General features: G+C 40.2%; 3 protein-coding genes across 4 annotated transcripts; 1 reads left to right on the top strand and 2 right to left on the bottom strand.

Moving 5' to 3' along the window:
* Positions 1-91: 91 nt before the first annotated feature.
* Positions 92-17,034, bottom strand: LOC117894971 (fat-like cadherin-related tumor suppressor homolog). 2 transcript variants are annotated; one of them, XM_034802307.1, is made up of 22 exons: positions 16,908-17,034; positions 15,068-15,924; positions 12,334-14,911; positions 12,157-12,263; positions 11,885-12,092; positions 11,759-11,820; positions 11,549-11,704; positions 11,108-11,480; positions 10,038-11,046; positions 9,795-9,980; positions 9,561-9,735; positions 9,228-9,490; positions 8,436-9,165; positions 8,196-8,373; positions 7,698-8,138; positions 7,241-7,641; positions 6,866-7,174; positions 1,500-6,801; positions 1,143-1,424; positions 601-789; positions 393-533; positions 92-324 (listed from the first exon to the last, which is right to left on the bottom strand). In XM_034802307.1, the coding sequence occupies exons 2-22, from the start codon at positions 15,887-15,889 to the stop codon at positions 188-190; spliced, it is 14,049 nt and encodes a 4,682-aa protein (XP_034658198.1). In that variant the 5' UTR covers positions 15,890-15,924; positions 16,908-17,034; the 3' UTR covers positions 92-187. The 2 variants fall into 2 exon arrangements, with proteins under 2 accessions (XP_034658198.1, XP_034658199.1); XM_034802308.1 differs by lacking the exon at positions 16,908-17,034 and adding an exon at positions 16,510-16,655.
* A 3,557-nt stretch (positions 17,035-20,591) lies between these two features.
* Positions 20,592-21,817, bottom strand: LOC117894676 (mitochondrial import receptor subunit TOM20 homolog B). Its single transcript, XM_034801854.1, has 3 exons — positions 21,635-21,817; positions 21,492-21,567; positions 20,592-21,139 (listed from the first exon to the last, which is right to left on the bottom strand). Exons 1-3 carry the CDS (start codon positions 21,762-21,764, stop codon positions 20,860-20,862), a joined length of 486 nt encoding a protein of 161 aa, XP_034657745.1. The 5' UTR covers positions 21,765-21,817; the 3' UTR covers positions 20,592-20,859.
* Positions 21,818-22,897: 1,080 nt separating this feature from the next.
* Positions 22,898-25,131, top strand: LOC117894330 (4-aminobutyrate aminotransferase, mitochondrial). Its single transcript, XM_034801314.1, has 5 exons — positions 22,898-23,057; positions 23,140-23,264; positions 23,593-23,764; positions 23,847-24,009; positions 24,093-25,131. The coding sequence occupies exons 1-5, from the start codon at positions 23,021-23,023 to the stop codon at positions 25,057-25,059; spliced, it is 1,464 nt and encodes a 487-aa protein (XP_034657205.1). The 5' UTR covers positions 22,898-23,020; the 3' UTR covers positions 25,060-25,131.
* Positions 25,132-25,383: the final 252 nt, after the last annotated feature.

The raw sequence follows: 25,383 nt of genomic DNA, 5'->3' as shown, positions 1-25,383 counted from the left end.
ACTCCACTCTTTTCAACTCATACTGGTGGCTGCGATAAGCTCCAAGTTTTAGTAAGCCCCTTCAGTTTATGCATTTTTTTATTGAAAATATATAACCAAAGTTTTCTTATAGAAAAAGTAGTATCTAAAGAAATTAAATAATTTCTATAAAATGTAGTTCTTCTTATATTTATTCATAGAATGTAAATTATATTTTTGTTTGTTGTGTTGGTAAAAATTCTTCTAGCTCGGAATCTTCAATTTCACAGAGTCGAACCGAAATATTGCTATTGGATCCAATATCACCGACAGCACATGGAAACAGGTATACCTCCTCAGAGTTTTCTGTAATAAATTGAATAGTTTTTCATTAATTTAATACATTTAATATATTTATTTGCAGTACAACGTACCACTCATCGTTCTTTTGGTATCCTTTCTTTTGATTTCTTTTCTTGAAATTAGCCCGTCGGTCACGGAGCTTTCCCCATCCGTTTCGCTTGGAAAATGCATTGGCGGTAAATATGAATCGGGATGTCTTAAATATGCTTCGCCTGTTGATGTGAAGTAAGTATATCATTAAGTTAATCAATTTCGAACGTATTAACAAACAAATTATACCTGTATTTAATTTGTAGTCTTCATTCTCGATATTATTAAAAGAACTCAGTCTCGAAAGGGGCAGATTAGTTAATCTCGGCAACATAAACGTTTGAATGCAGCTGTCCGCCTCAGAATCCACATATTCAGACCCGATGTCCTCGTTTAAGGCAGCAATATCTCTGCTCGGATCAACATCTCCATCTTCTCCTGTTGGCAAAAGAGAAACAAGATTTTAGTTGAGTAATAAAAGGGGAAATGGTACAGCAGGCATGCGATTACTCGGTTTTTGTGTTCTAAGTAATGTGAAAATCATAACAAAAATGAAAATTGTCGAGATAATGGGTTACCCGGTACTTCTACAATACTGCCAAAGCCGATTAAGGCTCTCATACGATAGACAGACTGACATAAGGACAGACAGACAAATAACATATTGAAACATTCATTTCGTTTACAAAATGCGTCAAAGATAAATTGAAACTATTTGCATATGAAAACCATTTCTATATCTGTTTGGAATCTGTGCATTGCGATTATTACTATTTAATTGATATACTTACTATGGACGAAAAATGTCTTTTTGGACTTGGACTCGTTACTGTCATTACTGTGTACACTTGAAGAGTCAGCTATTTCTGCTCCGGGAACTTCGGTTATGTCTGGCAAGGGATTATGACTTTTGCGAACCCAGTCGGAACAGTCCCAATGATATTGGCCATTTGCTAGGGCAGAATAGTCAACGAAATTTGCACTTGAAGAATGGCACACGTTAGGCATTTCAACTTGGATTAGTTTGCTACTTGAAAATCGACTACCCGGTGATCCATAATCTCTTTTTAGTTCTAAAAATAAAAGAAAAAAACATTCAATCAACATAAGAAATAAGAAGTATAGCAATAATTCGTTCCACTACTCACCATTGTTAAGTTTATTCTCACTGAATGTTCGTAAATGCATTTGTTCGCACCATTCCTGCTTGTAGGCAATACTATCTACATCGGGGCCGTGGCAAGAGTTGATGTTCACGTGCTGCTTGTTGCGGTTTACTTTTTGATATTCAAATGGAATGCTCTCGAGTTCATCACCGGCCGAGCCGTAGCTACGCAATATATCCAGATTATTTACGAATGTTGTATTACTTAGGAAGAGGTTATCGTTCGCCGCTGATGTGTAGCTGATGGGGCGCTGGTTCACCTCCAGATTACTTAATTTTATGTTTGCTTTGCAAAAATTATCCTTATCTACCATCGAGTTCAAATTCGCTTCCTTATACGATTGTTTGTTTTTGGCCTTCTCGGCACTGCGTCTCTTCTTCGAGGAAGAACTCCGCCTCAACACCACACAGCATATGGCAATACTTATAACTACTAATACAATGGTGGCGCCAGATATAATGCCGCTGATGTGCTCGAGTGAGAAGTTTTTCAGCTTGGTGGAAATCGAATTGGAATATAGCGGATCCCCACAGCTGGCGCCAGTCAGGTACGAGGGACATATGCACCGGAAACTTCCCGCCTCATTGATACAAGTGGCTCCGTTTCCGCAAGGCTGATTCTCGCACTCATCGACATCGATCTCACAACTTGGTCCTGTATAGCCGCGGCACATGCAGTGCGGCACTCCATCACCTTCCTCACAAATGCCACCATTTTTGCATGGGTTTGGCGTGCAAAACTTTCCATACTCACACCTCTTGCCAGACAGATGTATGGGACATGCGCAGGTGTAGTTGTTGGGTCCGTGGTGCTCGCAGCGTCCGCCGAATAAGCAGGGACCCGAAGAGCACGGATCCAAATCGATCTCGCAATGTGTGCCGGTAAAGCGCGACTGGCACGCACATTCAAACATTTCGCTTCCGAAATCCTTGCAAATTCCACTGTTCAAACATGGCTGAGCTCCACAAATGCCCAGATTTACGAGCACATTTGATGGATCGCACTTGAACTCCACATTGGTGAATCTTTTCAGCGCAGCAACAGTGCTTCCTCCGGAAATGTATAGCGGCAGAGATTCCATGGCTATTTTGATGTTGGCCATGCAGCCAATAAATCCTCGCTGAATATCCTCGTAGCCGATGATCGATGGATGCGGTCGAACCTCTGCGCCGACAAAAATATCATTGGACTGTATGTTTAGTATGCCATTGACGCCCGGAGCACTGCCCTGCGAGACATGTTTGTTGTCTATCACGAGCTTCGCACTGTTGAGTGTTCGCTCGAGGCTGATGACATGCCACTCTCCGTCGGATATGTATATGCTCGTTACGCTGATCACGCCTTCGCCGGAACCCAAGTCGAAACGATACTGAACGGCACCATTTATAATCTCCAAGATGTTGTAATCCACTTTACCGCTGGCGTACAGCAGGGTGCCACTCTGTTGCAGCGTTCGGATTTGCAGTGAGAATGAGAATTCGTTTTCCAAAGTAAGTTTCGCCTTAATTTTGTTGATTTTGTAGTGGGCATAGCTCTTGCCACCAAACGAAACGGCCGTGAATGAACTGACATCACAGGTTTCATTGTCACACTTTGAGGACTTTCGTTCGCAATATGTGCCCGAAAATCCCTTGGGGCAGACACATTGATACCCGACGATGGGTCCCGATGGCAGGCATATTCTTTGTGGCGAGCACGGGTCTGAGGAACATGCATTAACCGTCTCATTGCAGTTCTTGCCGTCGAAGCCTGGCCGGCAAACGCACCTGTTCACCTGACTAAAGGATGGAGCGGCAAAGCTTATGACATCTGTATACGTGGTGGTAATGTTGTTCTTTAAAATGTTTAAAATCTGCTTGCAATCACCATGAACACAGGTGTTCTGTTTGTTCAGACACGTGGATGGCAGTACCTCTTCCACAACCAGGTTCGTTTCATTTTCAACCTCTTTCTTTTTGGCAATCAGCGTTTGGCGAATCTCATCACTGGTGAAGAATTCATCAGAATCCGGCACAATTTGCTCCTTTCGCACCGCTATGACAACATTTAAATTGGAATCTGTGGATCGTGCATGTCGTGTGCTGTCGGGTTTCAATTTTTCCGTTTGTAGCGTGATCAGAATGACATCCTTCTGGCGACAGCGCATTATGTTTCGAATCGAACGCATAAAAGTCTTTCGGTGACTCAACAGGAAATTTGATGCTGATATTCTACTGAAACGTATTACCACCGATTGCTTAATCATGTCATTTGTCACAAGTTCCACATAGATCTTCACCACAGCGAAAACATTGAATTTACCATCGGAAACGGACACGTTCAGCTTGTACATTCCAATATCCAGGTTAGAAATGGCATAAATTTCGCCCGATTTGTTTGAAATATTGAACAGCTTCGAACTCTTGTAGGTGTCTTCAAGGGCAGGCACTATATTATAGTTTAGCTCATCGTATTTATCCTGATCGGAGGCATGAACTCGGCCAATGAATGCACCAGAGAAATCATCTTCAAACGAATTGATGGTCACCTCCAAGGGTGTGACGATGGGCGGGTATTGGCTTTCCTGTATAATTTTCACCGTCACCCAAGCATCGGAATATAGTGGCGGTGTGCCATTATCGAAGACACGAACTTGTATGCGGAATTCATCCTGTAAATTGTGATTGAATCGTGAGGCAGTGCTCAGTGAACCATCCTGCTCTAGACGAAACAGACCGCCCTCGTTGCCAGAGCGTATGTCAAAGGTGTACGGCGTGCTATTGGGTGGCTCATCGGCGTCTGATATTTTGAAGGATAGAAATGCATAGCCCAAGGGTCGGTTCTCCTGCAGCATAACACTGTAGTTGGCATTGGCAAACAGTGGTGCATTGTCGTTTGTGTCGAGTATATTAACATTGACCTGCACACTGCTGCAGCGCTGAGGAGATCCCTGGTCGCACGCTTGAATCTCCAAATTATAGCTGGCAATGGTTTCTCGATCCAGTGGCCGGGACACGCTTATTGTGCCATTCCGTTTGTGTATCGAGAACTGGCCGATGTGGTCGCCCTTTTCGATATTATAGTCTATCAGTCCATTCACATTCGAGTCTTCGTCTGTGGCCTTGACATCTAGGATGGGAGTTCCCACCAATGTGTCCTCGTAGGCATTGATGCGATACATGTTTTGCAGAAACTTTGGGCTGTTGTCGTTGATGTCCATAATCGATATATTCACATAGGCGGTGTTGCTCAGCGGCGGCGTGCCACCATCGATGGCCTGAATGGTGAGAAAATAAAACTTTGACATCTCATAGTCCAGTGTGGCATTGAGCGAGATCATGCCCGTTGCTGCATCGATTTTAAATTTGATCTGTTCATTGCCACTCATTATGTAGTAGTGGATGTCCGCATTCACACCAATGTCCTTGGAGGCGGCATGCACCTGGCACACCTCCAGCCCGTGGGTGGCATTCTCAAACACTTTGCACGAATATTGCCGCAGGCCAAACTCTGGCGGATTGTCATTGATGTCCAGTATATTCACGACCACACTCGCAACAGAATATAATTTTGGTGTTCCGCAATCTTCGGCTTTGACAGACAAATTAAACAGGGAAATAGTTTCGCGATCGAGGCTCTTGGCCAGCCCTATTATGCCTGTTGATTTGGATATCTTGAAGTAATCACTGTTCTCGCCCATCAGCGAATATTTAATTTGTCGGTTGATGCCGAAGTCCTTGTCCATGGCGTGCACCTTTGTGATCAGTGTCTGCAGCTGTGCATCCTCCGAAATGCTCACCGTGTACTGTGCCATTGAGAATATCGGCGTGTTGTCATTGATATCATTGACTATTATAATTATTTCCGAAAAACACTCTGTGGTCAGGTCTTTGCCATCTTGAACGTGTGCAATCAGTTTGTACTTTGGAGACGTTTCTCGATCCAGTTGGGCGGCCACCTTCAGGACGCCACTCTCCTTGCCAATCGTAAAGTCATCTGCCCCCTTGCCGGACAAGTAGAAGCGCAGCTTAAAGTTGCTCTGCAGGTCATAGTCAATCGCTTTGATTTCAGCCAGAGTAGTGCCAGCGGGAGCCGATTCATTGGTAACGATGTGGTATCGGGGCTTCAGGCAGTACGGAGTATTATCATTAACGTCTTTAACATCTATTTCCACGTGTGCTTTGGCAGTGAACTTTCCATCAGTCGCTATCAGACTTAGATTATAAAATGCAATTTGTTCCCGGTCCAATGATTTCGCAATGAATAACTCTCCGGTTTTACCAATCTGGAATTGTGATTGTTTATCCCCAGAAATGATAAAAAAGTCCATGTCCTGCTTCTCAATATCGGGATCCAGCAGCAGCAGATTGACTAACACAGTTCCAGGCAAGGCATTCTCATAGACAGAAATTCGATCGATTGGCAGCTTAAATGTTGGCGCATTGTCGTTGTAGTCGACTATCTTGATTGTCACCGGCACCTTTGCATCATGCTTTGGATGGCCGTTGTCTGTGGCGATTACTTTGAAATTAAATTCGGATTGCACTTCTCTGTCCAGCGATGTCAGCAGCGTTATCCAACCAGTGTAGATGTCGATGTCGAAAATGTTTTGTATGCTATCCAAATCATTCTCCAGATAGTATCGTATGTCCCCGTTTGGCCCGGTGTCCGCATCAGTGGCAGTAATTTTAACCAGCGAAATCACTCTGTCACTATTCTCCGGCACGCTTACGCTGTAGAATGTCTTGTCAAACTTTGGATAGTTATCATTCTCATCCCGCACGTGTATCACAATGCTGGCATATGCAAACAGAATCGGCACGGTGGCTGTTTCGGCCACCACAATCAAGTGATGTGACTCTTGCTGCTCTCTGTCCAGGGTTTGCTGCAGAATCAATTCGCCACTATCGGATATTATGAAATGTCCTTGTTCGTCTAAAATGCTAAACTTGAAGGTGAAATTTCCAATTATGTGCAATTTTGTGAGCACCGTTCCAGGTGGCGTTGACTCAATGGTTTTGAGCAGAACGGAGGCTTTCTCAAATGTGGGAATTGTCACATCTGTGTCAATGATCTCAACCGAAACGGGCACATCCGTATGGAACTGAGGCTCTCCACCATCCTGGGCACGTACAAAAAATTGATAAAGTCCTGGCTCATAGAAGCCTGCATTGGGATTGAGTTTGATGTTGCCATTTTTCTCATTAATTTCCAGGGTGTCCTTTAACTTTTTATCAACGGAATTCTGCACAATTCGATAGCTTATTGCACCATTTTCGGCAACGTCGTTGTCCTTTGCTCTGACCTAAAATAAACCACAAATTGAAGAACCCTTTTAAAGCAGAAAGAAATTCAAAATTTCAACTTACTGTTAGAATTGTTTTGTTGGGTTTCATCGATGAGCTGATAACCATTTTGTATTCTTTTAATGGAAAGTAGGGAGCATTATCGTTGGCATCATGAATCAAGACCTTAAGTGATGCAAATCCGAATTTTCCGCCGCCATCAGACACTTTCAACAGCACCACGTACTCGTCTCGCTTTTCACGATCAAATGTTACTTTGGATGTTATTAAGCCCGTATTGCGATCCATAACAAAGTACTTTTTCATCTCCTCCGAATCGATTTCATAATACAGATTGGAGTACGGTCCAAAGTCCCCATCGTTCGCTTTTACCTGAAATTAGAAGGAAAGTTGCTTAAGTTTAGCATTAAATAAATCAAAATATCTGTAAATGTTTACCGTTATAATATTGTGGCCATGCAACAAATTTTCGGGAATTTGCGTCTCATAGTTGCTCTGCTCAAATTGTGGACTGTGCATATTTTCGGGAAGTAATGCAATTTTTAAACGCGCGTAAACCGTGTGCACACCATCCGAAACGGATACATTCAAAACTGTATTACTTTTGTCAGTGAAATTTAACATATTCTGCAGGGATATAACGCCAGATCGTTTATCAATATCATACGTTTGCAGTTCATTTCCATTGACGACTTTGTACTCCAGCAAATCAGTATCGCAAATATCCTTATCGTACGCTCTTGGCAAGGCAACAAACTGTCCGCGAACAGCTGCCACCGAAAGCTTGATGAAGTACGAAGGTTCCACAAAGCTGGGCGGATTGTCATTCAAATCTTTCACTGCAAGCACAAAATATGTAGGTAAATATAATTGCAATATTTGAAGTATAAATTACCTGTAATGAACACATTTGATCTCGAACTTAATGGCGGGGAACCGTGATCTCTGACACTCACAATAATGTGATGATATTTTACGAGTTCATAATCCAGTGGAGTTTTCAAATATAAATGCCCATCTGCAATGTCAATGTAGAATAGTTCGGAATTGTTCTGGCCGTTAATAGACTCGATGAAATACGAGAGCTTCGCATTTGCTCCCGAATCCGCATCAGTAGCGTTTATCTGAATGATTTGTGTGCCAAATGATGTGTTCTCCGGTATGGTAATGTTGTAGATATCGCTCTCAATCTCTGGATAGCAATCATTTACATCGATTATGGCCACAGACAAGACTACCTCAGCATAGATGCCAGAAAGACTATCAGTCGCTCGAATTGTGACGTCGTGGCTGCTTTGTTTCTCGTAATCGAGTTCGTTAACAACAAAAATTGATCCTGCAAGCGTAGATTTTTCGTAATATTATTCATTTAAATGATTAATTGATGTCTTACCTGTGTTGTAATCAATTTCAAACGATTGACTCTCCGACGATATGGTGTAAATGAGTTTTCTGCCCAAGGGACTCTCGGCCTCAATTGACACAAACAAAACGGAATACATTTCCACATCTTCCTTGACACTCACTGTGTAAAATTGTTTCTCGAATATTGGCATCGATCGGTCTATCACCTGTTATAAAACAAAATGTTTAATATACAAATTTCGTTTGTTTAAAATTTTAATAGATTTACCTTCACTTGAATCGGGGCCTCCGAAGAACATGGAGTTATGGCCCCATCATACGCCGCCACAGTCAGCTCGTAATTTCGATTATGACCTTCCACATGCTGTTTCAACGACAAGTCTCCGCTTTTGCGATCCAATTTGAACAGCTCCCCATTACCCTTTTTGAGTTCATATCGCACTTCGCCGTTCTCGGCACTGTCCAGATCCACGGCTTTCACTTTCATGATAATGGTGCCTTTTGGATCGTCGATTGAGACAGTGGCATAGTAGGGCATATTGACAAACAATGGACAGTTGTCGTTGACATCCAAAACGGAAATATAAACCGAAGTAACTGCTCTGCGCACATTCGAATTTAGTCCGTCAAACAATATAGACTTTGCCTCAACAAATAGTTTGTACATGTCGAGCACTTCACGATCAAAAATCACGCCACTTGTCTTCAAGGCACCCGAACTTATGCCAATGTCAAACATTTTTGTTGGATTCAATATGCGGTATTCAACATTCTCATTCAATGTGTTCCCAACGACATTCACCAATCCAATGGTGGCCACCTTTGTGTTATTTTCAAAGGCTGAAAACCTATAGCTGTCCCTTTTAAACAAAAAGTTTGGATCAAGTGTGGACACCACCAGAATTTTGACGATTAAAATAGCCGAGTATATGCCATCGGAGGCACGAACGTGCAAATTATAATCCTGATAATGGCCATTATTTAAGATTTCGAAATTCCTGCAAAATCACAATAATCATTGCAATTAAAACTATAATAATTAGTAAAGATTAAGACTCACCTTGTGGTTATAATGCCCGTGTATTTATCTATTTGAAAGCATTCGTTGGTGTTGCCATCCACAATGTCGAAACGCAGGCTGTCGTTGTCCGCATCGTAGGCTTTGATTTGAGTAACGAAAACGGTTTCAAATGTTGGCAGGAAGAGTGTTACGTTGAGTTCCCTTTCAGTAAAAACGGGTGGGCAATCGTTCACATTGATTACTTGTATTTTCACATGTGCTTTCGTATTGGAATGCAGCTTAGGCTTGCCCAAATCACTGACCTATAATATGAGAGAGATTTTAACTTAAATATAAATGTCTCTTAGGTAGATTTATCTATAATTTATATACCGTAACATCGAAGATATATTCTGAATCCGTTTCGTAGTCCAATGGTCGTAGAAGTTCGATGGCGCCCGTTGTTGCATCAATTTTGAAAAACTGTTTGGCAAAATCATCATTTATATGATATTCAAACATGCCATTGATGCCAACATCTGCATCTGCCACTTGCAACGTTAAATGACTGAAAGTATGATACGATTAGCATACAAATATTAATTTTACTGCAAGACAAACACTCACTGGTTGGCAGAGTCGTGTAATTTCAAAACGTATGATCCAATTTCAGCGGATTCAGACAGCACACCAACATATTCAGTTTGAAGGAAGTGAGGAACATTGTCGTTAGCATCTAGGATATGTATTATTATGTTTTGGCATGCTGACTCGGCTGCCATGTTGGTTCCTTTAATCGTAAGATTGAACACCCTAAAAAAACACAGAATTAGTTATGGATATTGGATCAGAATTTGTGGACCATCTTACTTGTTCACTTCATAATCGATATTGTTGTTGATCACAATCACTCCCGTTGATGGATTGATGCGGAAGCTTTCGTTGATATTGCCAGAAATAATATTAAAGAAAATAGACGACGATGAGCGTGCTGTGACCTGAGATATAAACGAACCAATGCTCAGATTTTCAAAGATTTCAATTGCCAAATTGTTGGTGGAGAACTTTGGCGGATCATTCTCGGACATGGTAACGATGATGTGGACAGGTATCTGTGAGGATAAGGGTGGCTTGCCCATATCTACAGCCTTCACTTGGAGCATATACTCCTGCATTTTGTTTATGTTCAAGCTGTCTGCCAACGTTATGATGCCAAAGGTTGAATCAATTTCAAACACACTCCCCACGTTCCCTGTAATAATTGAATATTGGATCTCCGCATTGTGGCCACTGTCTCGGTCTATGGCCCTCACTTCAGCCAGCTTGGAGCCAACCGCTGCACTCTCTGGCACTTTACTTTGAATTATTTTCGCCGTGAACTCTGGATGATGATCATTGTGATCGTGCACATTGACAATTATCTTGGCATAGTTTCGTTTTCCCGGCGCTCCTTGATCCTTCACAAACACGATGAGTATGTGCTGCGCAGTTTTCTCGAAATCCAGCCTCTGGGCAACAATTACATTGCCACTTATGGAGTCTATGCGAAACAAGGCAAGCGAAGATGGATCCTGAGTGGCATGCAGGTGATAGAACAGTTTCTTATCCTCATCCCTATCGGTGGCGTGCAGCTGCATTATGACCGATTCTTCTTCAATGTTCTCCGATATATTCACATGATACACATCCTTGGCAAACTGCGGTGTGTTGTCGTTTGTGTCGATTACTTGTATCATAATGCTGGTGTATGTGACAAAGGTGCCATCAGTCACGCTTATGTTCAGATTGTAAGAGGTTTCCGTTTCGTAGTCCAAATATTTCGCCAACAATATGTTGCCATTGTCCTGGCCAATATGAAATGTGTTTGCTTCATTTCCACCTATACAAAACAGATATTTTCTTTAAAATTTAAACATGAAGGAGATTTCCAGCGGACTTACTGGAAATGTTATACCACAATTGGTCATTATCATCATCGACAGCTAGAATTTGTGTGACCAAAAATCCCGGCTTGTCGTTTTCGGTCAGTTCTACCACATTTTCCGTTGACTTTCTTAACACCAAGGGAGCACTTTGCGAATTGGGATTAACAGGGATTATGACAATATTAACACGTGCAGTTTGACTTCTTTTGGGAATCCCATTGTCCTCGGCTTTAATGTGAATCTCGAATTCCATATCAGACTCCAAGGGTTTCGCTATATAAATGTGGCCCCTCGAGCTATCAATTCTAAACTTGTTCTTTCCCTTTCCCGATTTGATGGTATATGTCACACGTCCATTCTCCCCCTCATCACTATCAATGGCATGAACCTACAGGAAAGGAAACCAGATAAGAAATATATAAAATAGTTCAACTAGCAAATAATAATGTGAATTACTTGGAATATTGATTCATTGACAACAGCTGTAGACGGAACTTGCACTTTATAGACCCGTTGGTCAAACTCGGGGCTGTTATCGTTTATATCTAAGACTGATATCACAATACGCGAAGTGGAAGACAACATTGGGGAACCATTATCTGATATAGCAACCTTAAACAAAACAATTAAATAAATGTAAATCAATGAAAAAGCTGTAAAACTTACCTCCAAAATATGTTCTGCTTGATTTTCTCGGTCCAGTTTGCGTTCTGTCGTTTTAATGACACCTAAAAAACCAAGAATTAAACATATTATAATATAAATTTGATAAGAAATGAAAGAATTACGAACCTGTTATTGAATCTATTTTAAAGTATCCCACCAGATTCCCAGACACAATGTTATAAGTTATAAATTGTGTGGGGTCTCTGTCGGGATCCACTGCATTCAGTGTAATTATGTCATGATTTTCCGCACTGCCCTCCGTGACATTCACATAGTACACTGGCTTTTCCGTCAGCGGTATGTTGTCGTTTTCGTTTTCCACTTCAATGTAAACCTAACAGAAAATAAAGCACTTGATGAGCCAATTATTGAGCCAGTTAGTTTGTTGCATTACGCACCTCAACACAATTGCTGAGGGGAACTATGGCACTGTCCTGCGCGCACAGCGTCAGCCAGTAAAAGTTTTTCGTTTCTGCGTCGAGTTGGGATAATGAACTAATTGAACCTGCAATATTAATTAAATAGTTAACATTTTGCGCAAGGGGGAAAAATGCAATCATCTTTCGTGTTCAGACCTTGATCGTTGACGGTAAAAATGCCAAGTCCATCCCCTCCAGTGATGGAATATGTGATTTTGGAGTTTAAATCAATTGTGTCCACATCCCGGGCTGTTATATTCAATACGAACGTGCCCTTTGGGCTGTTTTCCTTGATTTTTCCCTCATACACAAAGTCATCGAATTCGGGGGCAAATCGATTCTCATTGACATCAATAATTTCAATAAGTATGGGCATGTCCGAAGTCAAAGAGGGGAAGCCACCGTCGATGGCGCTCACCGTGAGATGGTGCACCTGTCGGTTCTCATAGTCCAAATATCCCTGTGTTCGTATGGCCCCAGTGTGTTTGTCGATTTTAAACAATTTTTCATCTATTGTGTCCTCTTTCAGGGAGAAGAGAATATCCGCATTGGGTCCAATGTCGTTGTCAATGGCTTCGATGACGGCCACGACAGTGCCGCGGGGCAGATCCTCACGCACCTTGAAGATATATTCCTGAACTCCAAACACTGGGGCATTGTCGTTGACGTCATCCACCACGATGTAGACAAGAGCCTCTGAGGATAGGGATGGATTTCCACCATCCTTGGCAGTGACGTGCAAGGCATAGTTATCCTGATTCTCCCGATCCAATGGTCTGTTTAGCAGAATGCATCCCGTGGTCTTATTGACAATAAAATCATTGCATTCAATGGACAACGCGTAGGTGATTTCCGCATTAATACCCGCATCCGCATCGGTGGCATGGATGCAGTGCACAACGGTGCCGATTCTGGCATTTTCGGTAAGTCGGAACGTGGCTAAGGCCTTCTGGATGACTGGTCGATTATCGTTGACATCTACAATGGTTATTGGCAGCATTTTGGAATGTGATTTTGTGGGATTGCCCAGATCATAGACGGTTATGTTCAGATTGTATTCATGTTGACGCTCTCTGTCCAAATATCCAATGATTTGTAGCTCTCCACGATCGGGATCAATGCGAAACACCGAATCGTAATCGCCGTCGGAGATGGCAAACACTAACTTTCCATTGTAGCCCAAGTCCCGGTCTTTAGCCTCTATCCAGGCCACTGTTTCGCCCAGTTGAACACTCTCGTTGATGGCCAACTCCGATGGGAAGTTGACAAACTCAGGCTTGTGGATATTTTGGCCATATCGACTGGGTGTCAGTGCTATATCGCTGAGCACTGACGGCGAGACACTTTGGATGTTGTTCTTCTCCGACAATGCCAGAGTTTCCGCCAGCCTTCTGGCCACTCCTGTTTCGCGGCACTCAAATGAACCATATCCGTTCATTACATTGGAATCATCGTTTAGTTCGTCGGGTATTATGTGTATATTGAGAATCAAATCATCTGAGACATGTGTCCCGTCTGTGGCAGATAGTTTCATCAGACGATTGTTTACGGATATTTTGATTAAATCACAGACAATGGACAGGGTACCGCTGCTGGGATCCAAGCTAAAGCATCCATCCTCATTCCCATCAGTCAGACGGTACGATATAATGTCGCCAGCATCAAAATCAATGGCCGAAACAACAAAGATTTCAGTGCCAATTGGGGCTGATTTTGAGACTTTGCCAAAGCAATTAACCCGCTCGAATTGTGGTCTATTATCATTGATATCCTTTACCACAATGGATAGTTTGATTTCAGTCTGTCTTCTGTAGGGCAGTCCCCAGTCCGAGGCACGTATAATCAGTTCGTAGTTTCGCTTCATCGTCTCGAAGTCAATCGGAGACGTTGTCAGCACCACACCGCTAAAGTGATCGATCTCAAATGGCACAGTATTAAGGTTGGCAATGCTATAAGAAATGTACGAATTCTCCCCCGAATCCTTGTCCTTGGCTGTGAGCTTTGCCACAAGCGAGCCAGCTAGATTGTTCTCATTAATGCTTATAACTCGATTCATATCCTCAAAGATGGGGTCGTTGTCATTCATATCCTGTACATTAATTTTCACCTTAGCGGACGATTGTGTTCGCGAGCCAATGTTCGCCTGATCAATGGCCGAAACTGTCAGTGTGTAGAAGGTTTTCTTCTCTGCATCCAACTGCTTGGCCGTGTACAGCATGCCGGAATCGGGATTGATGCGAAACTCGTCGCCTTCATTGCCGCCAACGATTTCCAAATAAACCAACGAATTTTTACCCAGCTCTGGATCGCTCACTTTCAGCCTTATCACTGGCATGTTAATGGGCGCCGTTTCGGGAATCGACACCTCGTACACTTCCTGTGTGAAGATGGGCATATTCTTGTGCTCTGGTTTGATCAGTATAGGAACAGATTTATACGAAAATCTACGCGGTGTACCCAAATCCTCTGCTCTAAGTGTTAGATTGTAAATGAACTCTTGTTCCTTTAAGTGTGCGAACTGATTGAACTCTATATAGTACTCGTCTTTGGCCTCTGCAGAGCGTAGAATGAAAGTGCCATCCGGGTTGCCATCGAGTATCTCCACTCGCCCAATGTTGCCATTCACGCCAATATCCTTATCGTTAACTCTAACGATGCCATAAATTAAGGGATTCGAAGTGGGTGTCACACTTGAAAAGGTTTTCGCGTAAATTTCCGGTGCATAAAAGTTAACCTTTAAATGTGCAGAAAAAATGTTTACAATTAAATCTCAGCTCTTGTTGAGCGTGAACAGACGTTGGCAACATATGTATATATGCATATATTGCAATGGAGACAACGCTGTTCACTAGTTAATATGGAAGAGTGTTACACCTATGACTTTATTTACCTGTTTCACGGAAATTGTAACTCTGGCTTTACTGGCTTGATGGTGCTGATGACTTATTAGAGATCCCCGATCATGGGCCAAGACTGTCAGCTCAAAGTGTGAGTTGTCCGCATAGTGGAGCTGCTGGAGTACTGTGATATCCCCGGTAGTTGGATGTATGGCAAAGTATTCACTATCCATCAGGAGGCTGTAGTAGATTTCCCCATTGACCCCGAGATCAGCATCATCGGCACTGACTTTAAGGATACTTTGATACTTTGGAGTATCCTCCGGAACAACAACATTGTATTCTGTGGGATAGAACAGCGGACTCAGGTCGTTTCGGTCGAGTACTTTAATGTGAATGCTGGTTTCCGTTTCATAGCTGAATGTGTTGCTGTCGTTGAATGTTATGTGTGCCTTGACTTTGACCAAGTATTCGTCCGTTTTCTCTCTGTTGAGCACAACATTATTTGTGCGCGTTCGAATGGCCAAGAAGGCAAAGTTGCCAACCAATTTCTCTTCAACCTTGAACAGCTTTTCCTTATCGCCACTTATTATCCTATACTTAACATCCGAATTCGGGCCAACGTTCAGGCCAGCCAACTTCTCGTGCAATTGTCCCTTGGCATACGTCTTGCCAAGGCTGTTCTCTGGTATCGTAACATTGTAGACACTGTGGCTGAAGCGATATCTATTCTCCGATTGGCTCGGCGGATTATAGTCATCATTTTTACTTTGCACAGCTGGGATTAGCACCCATAGACCACACCAAAGTAAAACCCAATGAAATAGAATGGAGGCTTTTCTTTTTACAGGCGTCACATCTTTTTTAATCTTCATAGTAATCTTTGACTCTTTTTATTTCACATAATATCCTAGAAATAAAAAGGTGGAACAAAAGTAAAGCATTAATAAATTAATTAAAAATCAAAATAAATAATAGAAGAGTGAAACAAATTTATATTAAAGCTGAAGTTGGACCGAATTGTTAAAATAGTTGCTGATGCAATTATTAATCCTGATTTTCCTAACTATGTATGTACTCATATGAGCTGTGGATGGCTCAAATTCAGAGTCTCAAATACAGCGGCTATTATTCTGTGGCATTATGACTCCTTCTCAATAAACATCTGTTGTTTATACACAATAAACTGCAAGGGTAGACCTTTCTGAGGCAGTATAATTTCGCCACAAACTTTATTCCGTACTCCACACAGAACTCCTCAGCACAGAGCCCTTCCAACACCATCACATTTTATTGTACACATTCGAATCGATTCGCCGTTTTTCGTGTCTCAATGCAAATTGTGTATCGCAGGAAATGCCGACTTAAGCATTCTTACTTGTTGTTAGTGAGAAATATGGACTATTGGGTCGATCCGATGCCGATCCTCTGAGTGTTGGTGTTTGGAACGCCTTCACCGAGTATGCTTGAAAGCCACTGTATGGTATTTACATACCTACATAATATGTACACATGCAGTTTGTTCAGTTAACATGTGGTTTTCTTGCACAATTCACAAAAAAAATCAACCAGCAAGCTATTGAAAAACACCCACAGCATTGGTACGGTTATTTTTTTGTATTAATGCGATACATTAATTATGTTTAAACTATCTCAAAGACTAGTTTAGTCGTATGTACACATGGATTTACATATGCATGCACACAGTTGCATGTACATAAGTATGTGTGTATCTCACATTACACTGCATGAACTCAATCTTTAGAAAAACCTCGGCAAGTGGTTATTTTGTATGAATGTTTTCATAATTTCACTTTATTCGTTAATAAATGTGATTGCACGCATTTGTAGTTAATTTTAATTCAACGATCGTTGCATTTATCTCACACTAACAGGTATTTCACTCTGCATTACATCCAATCGAGGCTTCTTGTTTTATTTTATGTACATACATATGTATGTATGCATGCAGTTAACTACGATGCGCAGCTGTTCGTGCTTGTGCAAGCCACTCACGCACTTAGATTATCGATAGTTGCACGAAAAAACATACAAACATAGATTCGATATATGATCTCCCGCCTACTCTCGGAAACTGTTGCAACACACACAAGAATGTCTTTTATTTACACGTACGCACACGTTTTTAACTAATTGTACCTAATATTTGTCTTTTATTTGGTTAGCTGCACTTGCATGTGTCGAAGTTTGGTTGGTGACTGCATTAGTTACTCAGGTAAATCATGATTAATTGTTTGTTTACTTCTGATTCATGCAAGACTTCCAGTATGACCAGACCGCATACGGAAATTAAATTATTGTGCACATACGTACATTCATATGTATTTAGCCCCACAAAATCTCCCGCCAGGCCCACATTAGAAACAGTAATATTTTAAGCATACAATTAAATTAAAAGCTCAACTTTAGTTACACCATCCACTTTATATGTAGATACCCCACTCCAGCAGTTAACCCAAAAAAAGTATGCACACATAACATAAATACATATTTATTGGCTTATCATGATTATCGGTATGTCCACCTGTATGCTTCCATGTTAAAAATTCAATCTCTTTTTTCACTTTCTGGCTATAACTTGATTTCTGCCTTGCTTCGTCCCGTGATTTTTTCGTTTTATCGGAATACAATACCAAAAATCTGTCTAGACATAAATACAAACAAAAAAAAAATCTCAAAATTCTTTGGGTTTATGTATTGGATAAATATTGAGCTAGAACCTATCCTGATGTCTGAGAGCCATACATCGGATATAAAAGTATTGGGGTTGGCTTCAATATTCTCGAGTCGTTTTCGAAATTACGTTTCGTTTGAACTATTAGCTGTGGCTGGGAAAATGTTGCTGTGTAAATATTAACTGTATATACATATGTCGTTCTAGCTTCTTGATTAAAAATGTCTACATTAAATTAACCCTACATAGTCCGTATAGATGCCTTATAAAGAGCCCCAATAATGTAATGAAATGTAATCACTGCTTGTAGAATTTTTGACTTGGTTTATAATACCAAATTGTTTTTAATTGTTATTTTCTAGCTGAGAGCTGCGTGCATGTTTATATCAAGGTATTTTAATGGATAAAACAAGGAATGGGAAACCACGCTTGGCGAGTTTTCTACTCAGTCAGGAATGTTCATTAATCCAAAGTTTATCCGCACTTTGTGCACCATTTTCAGGTTTAAATATTGATAGATTAATGTTGCTGGCGCAATTCCCTCCATACCCTCGAAAGTAAACTGAGTTCCCTTCACCGGCTGTTGCTATACTCGAACGGGGCCAACCGAAACCCTCTCTTGACATTCTTCTCAAAAAGTCAATGATTAATTCACATGCAATTCGAAGAGTTCAAGGGCAAAATAAAGCATTACATGTACAAATAAATGGCCCTTTGGCATCCGAGGATTTTCAACATATGGGGACATTGTTGCGTTTGAATAATTATTACAGCCAATTGCACTCCAATTGAATGGCAATGTTCATCTGACAGTCTCTCTTTAATAGGAGGCTATCTTCAATCTTTTTTGAAGTGCGTCATTCCAGTTGTACATCCGGAAGCGAATTCCCATGATTTTTTGTTATTGCTCTGCAGCATACGAAATTAGCCTGACTTTTCTATGTTATTAATAGCTGCGGTGCGGCCACCATCTCCAACAACGATACATTTATCTAATCCGTGATACTGTAGTTATTTTTATGTGCGTGGCGTCATGAAATAAAGATTTATTGTATCCTTTAAAGAACCGGTCATTGAACACTTGTATTCCATCGTTATCCATTTATCATCTCGTTTGTACGTAATTTAAAGCCAAAACTTCAAATTGGATTTTTTAAATGATACATTTTATATATATTGCACATTAAACATGTTCACACTGTGAATTATTCAACCGATTATCACGTTCACAAAGCTTATTATAATTATTTCTTTGGTTTTAGAATTCATTAGAACTCATTAGCTTGTACGATTTTTTATTTTGTAAATAAACAACACTTCAATATACGCATACTAGTGTATCCAATACGTACATAGTATACATATGCATGTATTATCCTTTATGGCATATTTATGTATATGAGGACAACGTCGCTTTTAAATGGAAACATATTTTTTTCATTTATTCGATTGAAAGCTCCTTGACGCGACGCGAGTCTCTCGGTAAAGGACGAGAGGAGTGTAAAGTGTGATATCCCGTTATAAACCGCAGGCGAAGAGAGCTGAAATTTAACTGTTCTTTTGCCTTCTTGGTAGGCTCCTGGGCCGCCTTTGCTGGTTGCATGGCCTCTCATTTCGGTTCAATTTATGTTGTAACAACCTTAAATTTGTTTCTTATTAGACATCATACACGTCGTCTGACGCCTAAGCCACCGAACAATAGGGGTTCGTTTCGAGCCCAGTTGCAGGGGAAATTTAGCGGCAGGAGAAATGTTAAATAACAGTTAATATAGTACATTTTAAGGACATTTTACTACAGAAAAGTCCGCAATGTAGCACATTTTAACAGCGTTATGGAATTTTTGGCATAATCAACCATAAAGGCAGGCAAACGTCAATCCACTGATGACTATCCATAAAGGATAACTGACTATAAAGTAAAAAAAATAGTGGTTTTTCAAGGATAAGTAACCATAAAGCAAAGAAAATAGTTTTCCAGGATAAATTTACTATAATGGAAGGATAACACATTTATAGCAAGGATATTCCATAATTTAGAATACAAAGTTAAAACCAGTGTTTTGCGATACTGAAAAATTGTATAGATGTCTGCTGGCAATCGTGATAGCTTACCATAAAGATAGATTTCACTGTGGTGAAGACGTCACCTTCTAAGTAAATTCACCTTGGGCACAGCGACAATAAGCTGAGATCAAGTAATTGCTTTCTTAACTGCTGCATGGCACTACCGCTGATGTGCAGACTTCCACAGCCACCGCCTCTCCGTATTGCATTAGCATATCTGATTCTGGTAGTTAGTCGCTCTCCCGCTCGTCTTTAGCTTGCGACGGCTGTGGCCGCTTACAAATAATGCCAACCTAATCCCATTGAGATTCCAGCTATCCCTAGTCCAAATTTCCCTTTATTTAGTTATTCCCATCTGAATGTTTTAATAAGATAAATGCAGAACAAAGTCGCTGTATTTATTGAAATAATTTATTTTGCTCTGTTGGTATTCTTGTAGATATGATTTTATGTAGGAATTTATTTGTTTTTATTTGTACTTGCTTTGCCCGTTCAAATGTTTTGAAAGAGCTTTGAATCGACGTTAACCCCTCCAAGTCAATCCTCGATGTAGGCAGCACCGATATAGGGAGCCCCGATTTCGAACTGCAGAGGAAATCGGTGTGCACTCTTTTTGCTATATATTCGCCATCCGGTATATCCGGTCCACTTCTTGCAAATCCTTCCTTGGGTCATACAGATACTTGGTAACAACTTGTTTTAAACTTTCTTATTGTTAATATTGAATCTATATTATAGATACATCAATTTATTGAGGCCGTTACGTGTTTTATTTGGTATGGCGATTAATTAATTATAAACTCCATTCTTGGTGTGGATTAATGTTGAGTTAAGCTAGTCAACGGATAAATGTAGTAGTTATTTTTCCTATTTACGTGGGCCTGACTATCTGATCTGCTTTACTAAGTATAGCATAAGATTTAACAATTTTACGTCACGGCCGCACACAAGAAAAATATGGGTACTTGCGTGAATCATTAGTTTACGTACATTTATTTGTATGTATTGGAAACGTAACTAAAATATGAGGCCCTTAACTTCTATTGTTGAACAGTTTATTATAGTATTTGCGGCCCTCTCCAATTTCTATTCCAGGTCATCAATTCCAGCCACCGATGAGCTGTCTATAATTTTGGTCTCCATTTTGACCCCTACATCGTTTGACTCTGCAGCTCGGTTTCCGAACTCCTGCATTTTTACAATCAACATTGCAAATACCTGAGCAGGGAGGGACGATTGTAGCACTTGCAGCAGACGTGCGGGCTGTCCACACACAACAATAGCATTTGCCAAATGCTCCACACCAGTTTCGTAGTCTCCTCTGGCAATTAGGGTTTCACCCAGCTGAATTTCTTGCAGAAAATATCTGAAAGAGTTAACAAAAATTAGTTGGATTAGATGTGAGCTTGCATTATTATATGGTGCAGCTTTTTTTGTAGCGTTCAAAACTGAACACGGCCCATTAGGGGCTGATCAACCTTGGTCCCCAATCATATGGGTGGAAATGTTTTTTTGCGCTTATTATCAATTAATGTGTATGAATCTACACGGCTGCTGATGCGTATGCTAACTACGCTTCAATAAGCCGAATAAAGTTGTTGTTTAAAGGTGTACGGAAAATGGCCTGTTCTGCTTGTATGTACACACATACACACCAATGTGTACTTCTGCACGTGCTGTCCTTATTATATAATCCGCTTTGGAGCAAATTTACTTACTTTTCAATGGCTTCATGGTCATTTAGATTTGGTATTCCTGCCTTGGAAGGTCCAGATTTTTTGCTGCGGCGGCGACCTATTCATAAAATGAAAAAACCATGTTTCACTCATGTTAACCATTACTAATGCAACCATCATCTTACGCTCACGGACTTTCTTCTTATATTCGGGGTCATTGCGGCGTTTTTTGTCAAAGTAGATGCAATATCCAATGAACAAAGTCCCAGCAACTCCAGCCGCAATTCCAATTGCAGTTTTATTCATGTCGAGCATATCAAAATAATAATTCTTCGCTTAAACTATATATATATGAGTGTATTTTTTTTGTATCATCAAAAGCAATCGATAGTTTTTTCTCCCAATATCAACTCTGTGCACTGTCAAGTTAAGATAGTTTTATTGAACGATATTGAAACATGGAATTGGTACACGCTTTTTGCTTGCTTAATATAATAATAAATAAAATAATATATATAATATAATATAATAATAATAAATTTTATTAAAATACATACACCAGCTCTGAAGCTGGTAAATCTTTTTCTACTTGTAATTAACATCAATATCTTGCAAACAGCATTTAAGTTGCGCGATTTTTTCAGTGTAAACGGTCCCACTGTTTATTATTTAAAATATTCCTATCGATCTCAGCAACAGCAGTAAGAAAAGAGTAAACAAATATATATCTATTGCTGTTGTATAACAGAAAGACCTGGTGATATTTACAGACTTTCTTTGATGGAACTTAAATCTTCTACTCGACTGAACGAACCATTTAAAGGAATCGGCAGAAACAGATTCTACAGAGATATGGATTTATATGATTTTGGATAGGAAAAACAAACAAAACGCACAACAGGAATATGGTGAACTATACAGACAGGTGAATGATAAAAGGTTAAAGGTAGTGTTGCACTACCGCAGGATCTTAAAAATTATAAGGAGGAGCAGTCGGTCACTAAATTGGTGCGTATTACACAATATAGTTTCCAGAAAAAATAGAATATTTTTCTGGGTGCCCCTCACACTGTGCCAGGGTTGCTTAGAAGTTTAAAATATTGAAAAATGCGTATGGGTATCGTCATGTCGCGGCACGCTTTTGCTAATACTACTGATCGGCATCGGGTATAAACATCTTCCTATAGAAGTTTCTTAATCTAAGAACAACCCACAAGTTTTAACAGATTTTTCCTAATTTTTCACACAAAATTAAATTTTATTTTACATTACATAACTTGTTAATTAGTTTTATTTTATTTTTTATAGTCAATTAATTTATTATTTTATTTTTGAAATATTTATGCTTACATGTGAATTTACATATGTAAATGACGCATAACCATGATGTTCCACGGGGCTTAATTCGGAGATAGCACATTTTTTTAGATCCAAACAAGGATACATACAAACAAAGTCAATTTATACGTGTGCTTTCCGCATAACAACCTTTTTTCTGTTTAATATTAGTGTCTCTTCAGCTCTCTTATTGATAAATTCGTTCATAAATAAAGGAAAATTAAAAGATAACCATGAGGCATTTGTTATTAAATACGCTGACAAAGCAAAGTACGTAAAACCCACATACAAATGCACTTGAAAATACGTATTACAGTTCGTTAAAATTAATTAAGATAAATTTGATTTATAGGTGTGTATCGATTGGGCTTCAACAGATACTCAACTTTACAAGAGCCCAAGGAGCCTATTGTGAAAAGCAAGGCCATACCCGGACCGAAGTCCCTTGAGCTAAAGAACAAACTGGATGCTGTTCAGGTTAGTTTCATATTTAAATTTCAACAAACAATCAATAAACATATCAAAGTGTGTTAAAAAAAAGCAATGAAATGAAAGTGCATATCCTTTTTTTATAAAATATATGTAACTATTAATTCCTAATAGTTACATAATTCTTAAAAGGAAAAACAATCGTGGTTGTATTGGTTTAGTGATTATTTTATTCAACGCTTCCTTGGTGTCCTTTGTTTTCTGCTCTTGTTATGTTTCTATGACAATTTGCTCATCGATTTTTCTCTGAATTAAGGCCCATACGCATTCAAATAGTAAATAAACCATTAACCAAGAATAAACAAATCTTTTACAGAGCACCGGTACTATTCAACTGTTTGCCGATTACGAGAAGTCCGCTGGAAACTATATTTGCGATGTTGACGGAAATGTTTTACTGGATGTTTACACCCAAATTTCCTCGGTACCCTTGGGCTACAACCATCCGAGACTCATCAACGTTTTTAAAGATGAGAATAACCTTAAAAGTAAGTAGTACATCGGCTGTGGTTGAGATTGCCCTCCCAATTCAGATACTAAAACCGAAAATTCCCATCTTGTGTGCTTCAGCTTTAATCAATAGACCCGCACTCGGGGTTTTTCCTGGAAAAGAATGGCCCGAAAAACTGCATTCTATTTTGATGAACATTGCCCCCAAAGGATTGAACAAAATAACTACCATGATGTGTGGTTCATGCTCTAATGAAAATGCATATAAAAGCATCTTTATTTGGTAAGTTTTTAAAAATATTTATTTAGTTTTCGGAACTAAAGAAGACTGGACATTTTTTAACTTATTGACTAAATTTTTTCCAGGTATCAAAATAAACTTCGTGGAAAGGCGGCCTTTACGGAGCAGGAAAAATGCTCGTGTATGATTAACCAGGCGCCAGGCTCTCCCCAACTTAGCATTCTATCATTCAAAGGTGCATTCCATGGTCGCACCCTAGGAGCGTTGTCGACAACACATTCAAAGTATATACATAAGATTGATGTTCCATCGTTTGACTGGCCCGTAGCATCATTTCCCCAATACAAATACCCTTTGGATGAAAATGTGGCCGAAAACAAAAAGGAAGACGAAAAGTGTCTGAGTGAAGTGGAAGATCTTATTGAGCAATACGCCAAGAAGAGCAATCCCGTGGCGGGCGTTGCTGTTGAGCCAATTCAGAGCGAAGGTGGTGACAATGAAGCATCGCCAGAGTTTTTCAGAGGCCTGCAAAGTATTTGCAAGAAGCGGGGTGTTGCCCTTTTGATCGATGAGGTTCAGACCGGAGGCGGCGGCACTGGCAAGTTCTGGTGCCATGAACATTTTAACTTCGAGCAGCCCCCCGATGTTGTTACCTTCAGTAAAAAGTTACAATTGGGTGGCTATTTCCACAACGATGATTTTGTACCCAATGAGCCATATCGAATCTTCAACACCTGGATGGGAGACCCGGGAAAAGTGCTGCTCTTGGAGGAGATCATTAAAGTAATACAGGAGGAAAAGCTATTGGCCAATGTAAATGAAACCGGAAAGGTTCTAAAAGACGGGCTATTAAACTTGGAAAAGGAATTCCCAACCATTCTAAACTCCACGCGTGGACGTGGCACATTTTTGGCCATTAACTGTACCAACACAAGTGTAAGAGATCGTATCATAACCGCCCTAAGGCATACCGGTGTTCAAACAGGTGGATGTGGAGATATTTCCATTCGCTTCCGCCCAGCCTTGGTGTTTAAGAAATACCATGCCAACATTGTTCTGGACCGCCTCAGAACAGTTTTGAAATCACTTTAAGATTATTCAAGAGTTAAATGAATGTGCTCTGAATATAGAAAATGAATGCTTATATACTATGTAAAAGGAATAGAAAAAGTCATTTGATATGGCCAATTATTTTGTCTTGTTGAAATTGTATTAACCATTATTCCTATTCCGTCGTGAAAAATATATTTTAAAAAACCTGCGCTTCCATACAACTCTCTGTGTTCATTTTACTCTAAATGTTGGGAACTTGACCTGACCACTGCATGCCCTGGATTTATTTACTTGGAGTATGCAATCAATACACAGTGGGGGCAGCGCTGGATTCACTGATGGAAGTAGGATTGCTCCGGGTGT

The sequence above is a fragment of the Drosophila subobscura genome, chromosome J, assembly GCF_008121235.1.
Source record: "Drosophila subobscura isolate 14011-0131.10 chromosome J, UCBerk_Dsub_1.0, whole genome shotgun sequence".
NCBI lineage: Eukaryota > Metazoa > Arthropoda > Insecta > Diptera > Drosophilidae > Drosophila > Drosophila subobscura.
Note: the sequence above shows the minus strand (reverse complement) of the source record. Positions and strands in the feature narration are given on the sequence as shown.

Bases quoted from the DNA above. Each gene is read 5' to 3' on its own strand.
- LOC117894971 (XM_034802307.1), bottom strand. From the start codon at position 15,889: ATGAAGATTAAAAAAGATGTGACGCCTGTAAAAAGAAAAGCCTCCATT. The intron at 11,481-11,548 runs GTAATTCACATT...CCTTTCCTGTAG, and splicing joins TCAATGAATCAATATTCCAA to GTTCATGCCATTGATAGTGA. The intron at 6,802-6,865 runs GTAAGTTGAAAT...GGTTTATTTTAG, and splicing joins CCAACAAAACAATTCTAACA to GTCAGAGCAAAGGACAACGA.
- LOC117894676 (XM_034801854.1), bottom strand. From the start codon at position 21,764: ATGCTCGACATGAATAAAACTGCAATTGGAATTGCGGCTGGAGTTGCT. The intron at 21,568-21,634 runs GTAAGATGATGG...TTTTATGAATAG, and splicing joins TAAGAAGAAAGTCCGTGAGC to GTCGCCGCCGCAGCAAAAAA. The intron at 21,140-21,491 runs GTAAGTAAATTT...TAACTCTTTCAG, and splicing joins GACCATGAAGCCATTGAAAA to ATATTTTCTGCAAGAAATTC.
- LOC117894330 (XM_034801314.1), top strand. From the start codon at position 23,021: ATGAGGCATTTGTTATTAAATACGCTGACAAAGCAAA. The intron at 23,058-23,139 runs GTACGTAAAACC...TTTGATTTATAG, and splicing joins AAATACGCTGACAAAGCAAA to GTGTGTATCGATTGGGCTTC. The intron at 24,010-24,092 runs GTAAGTTTTTAA...AATTTTTTCCAG, and splicing joins TATAAAAGCATCTTTATTTG to GTATCAAAATAAACTTCGTG.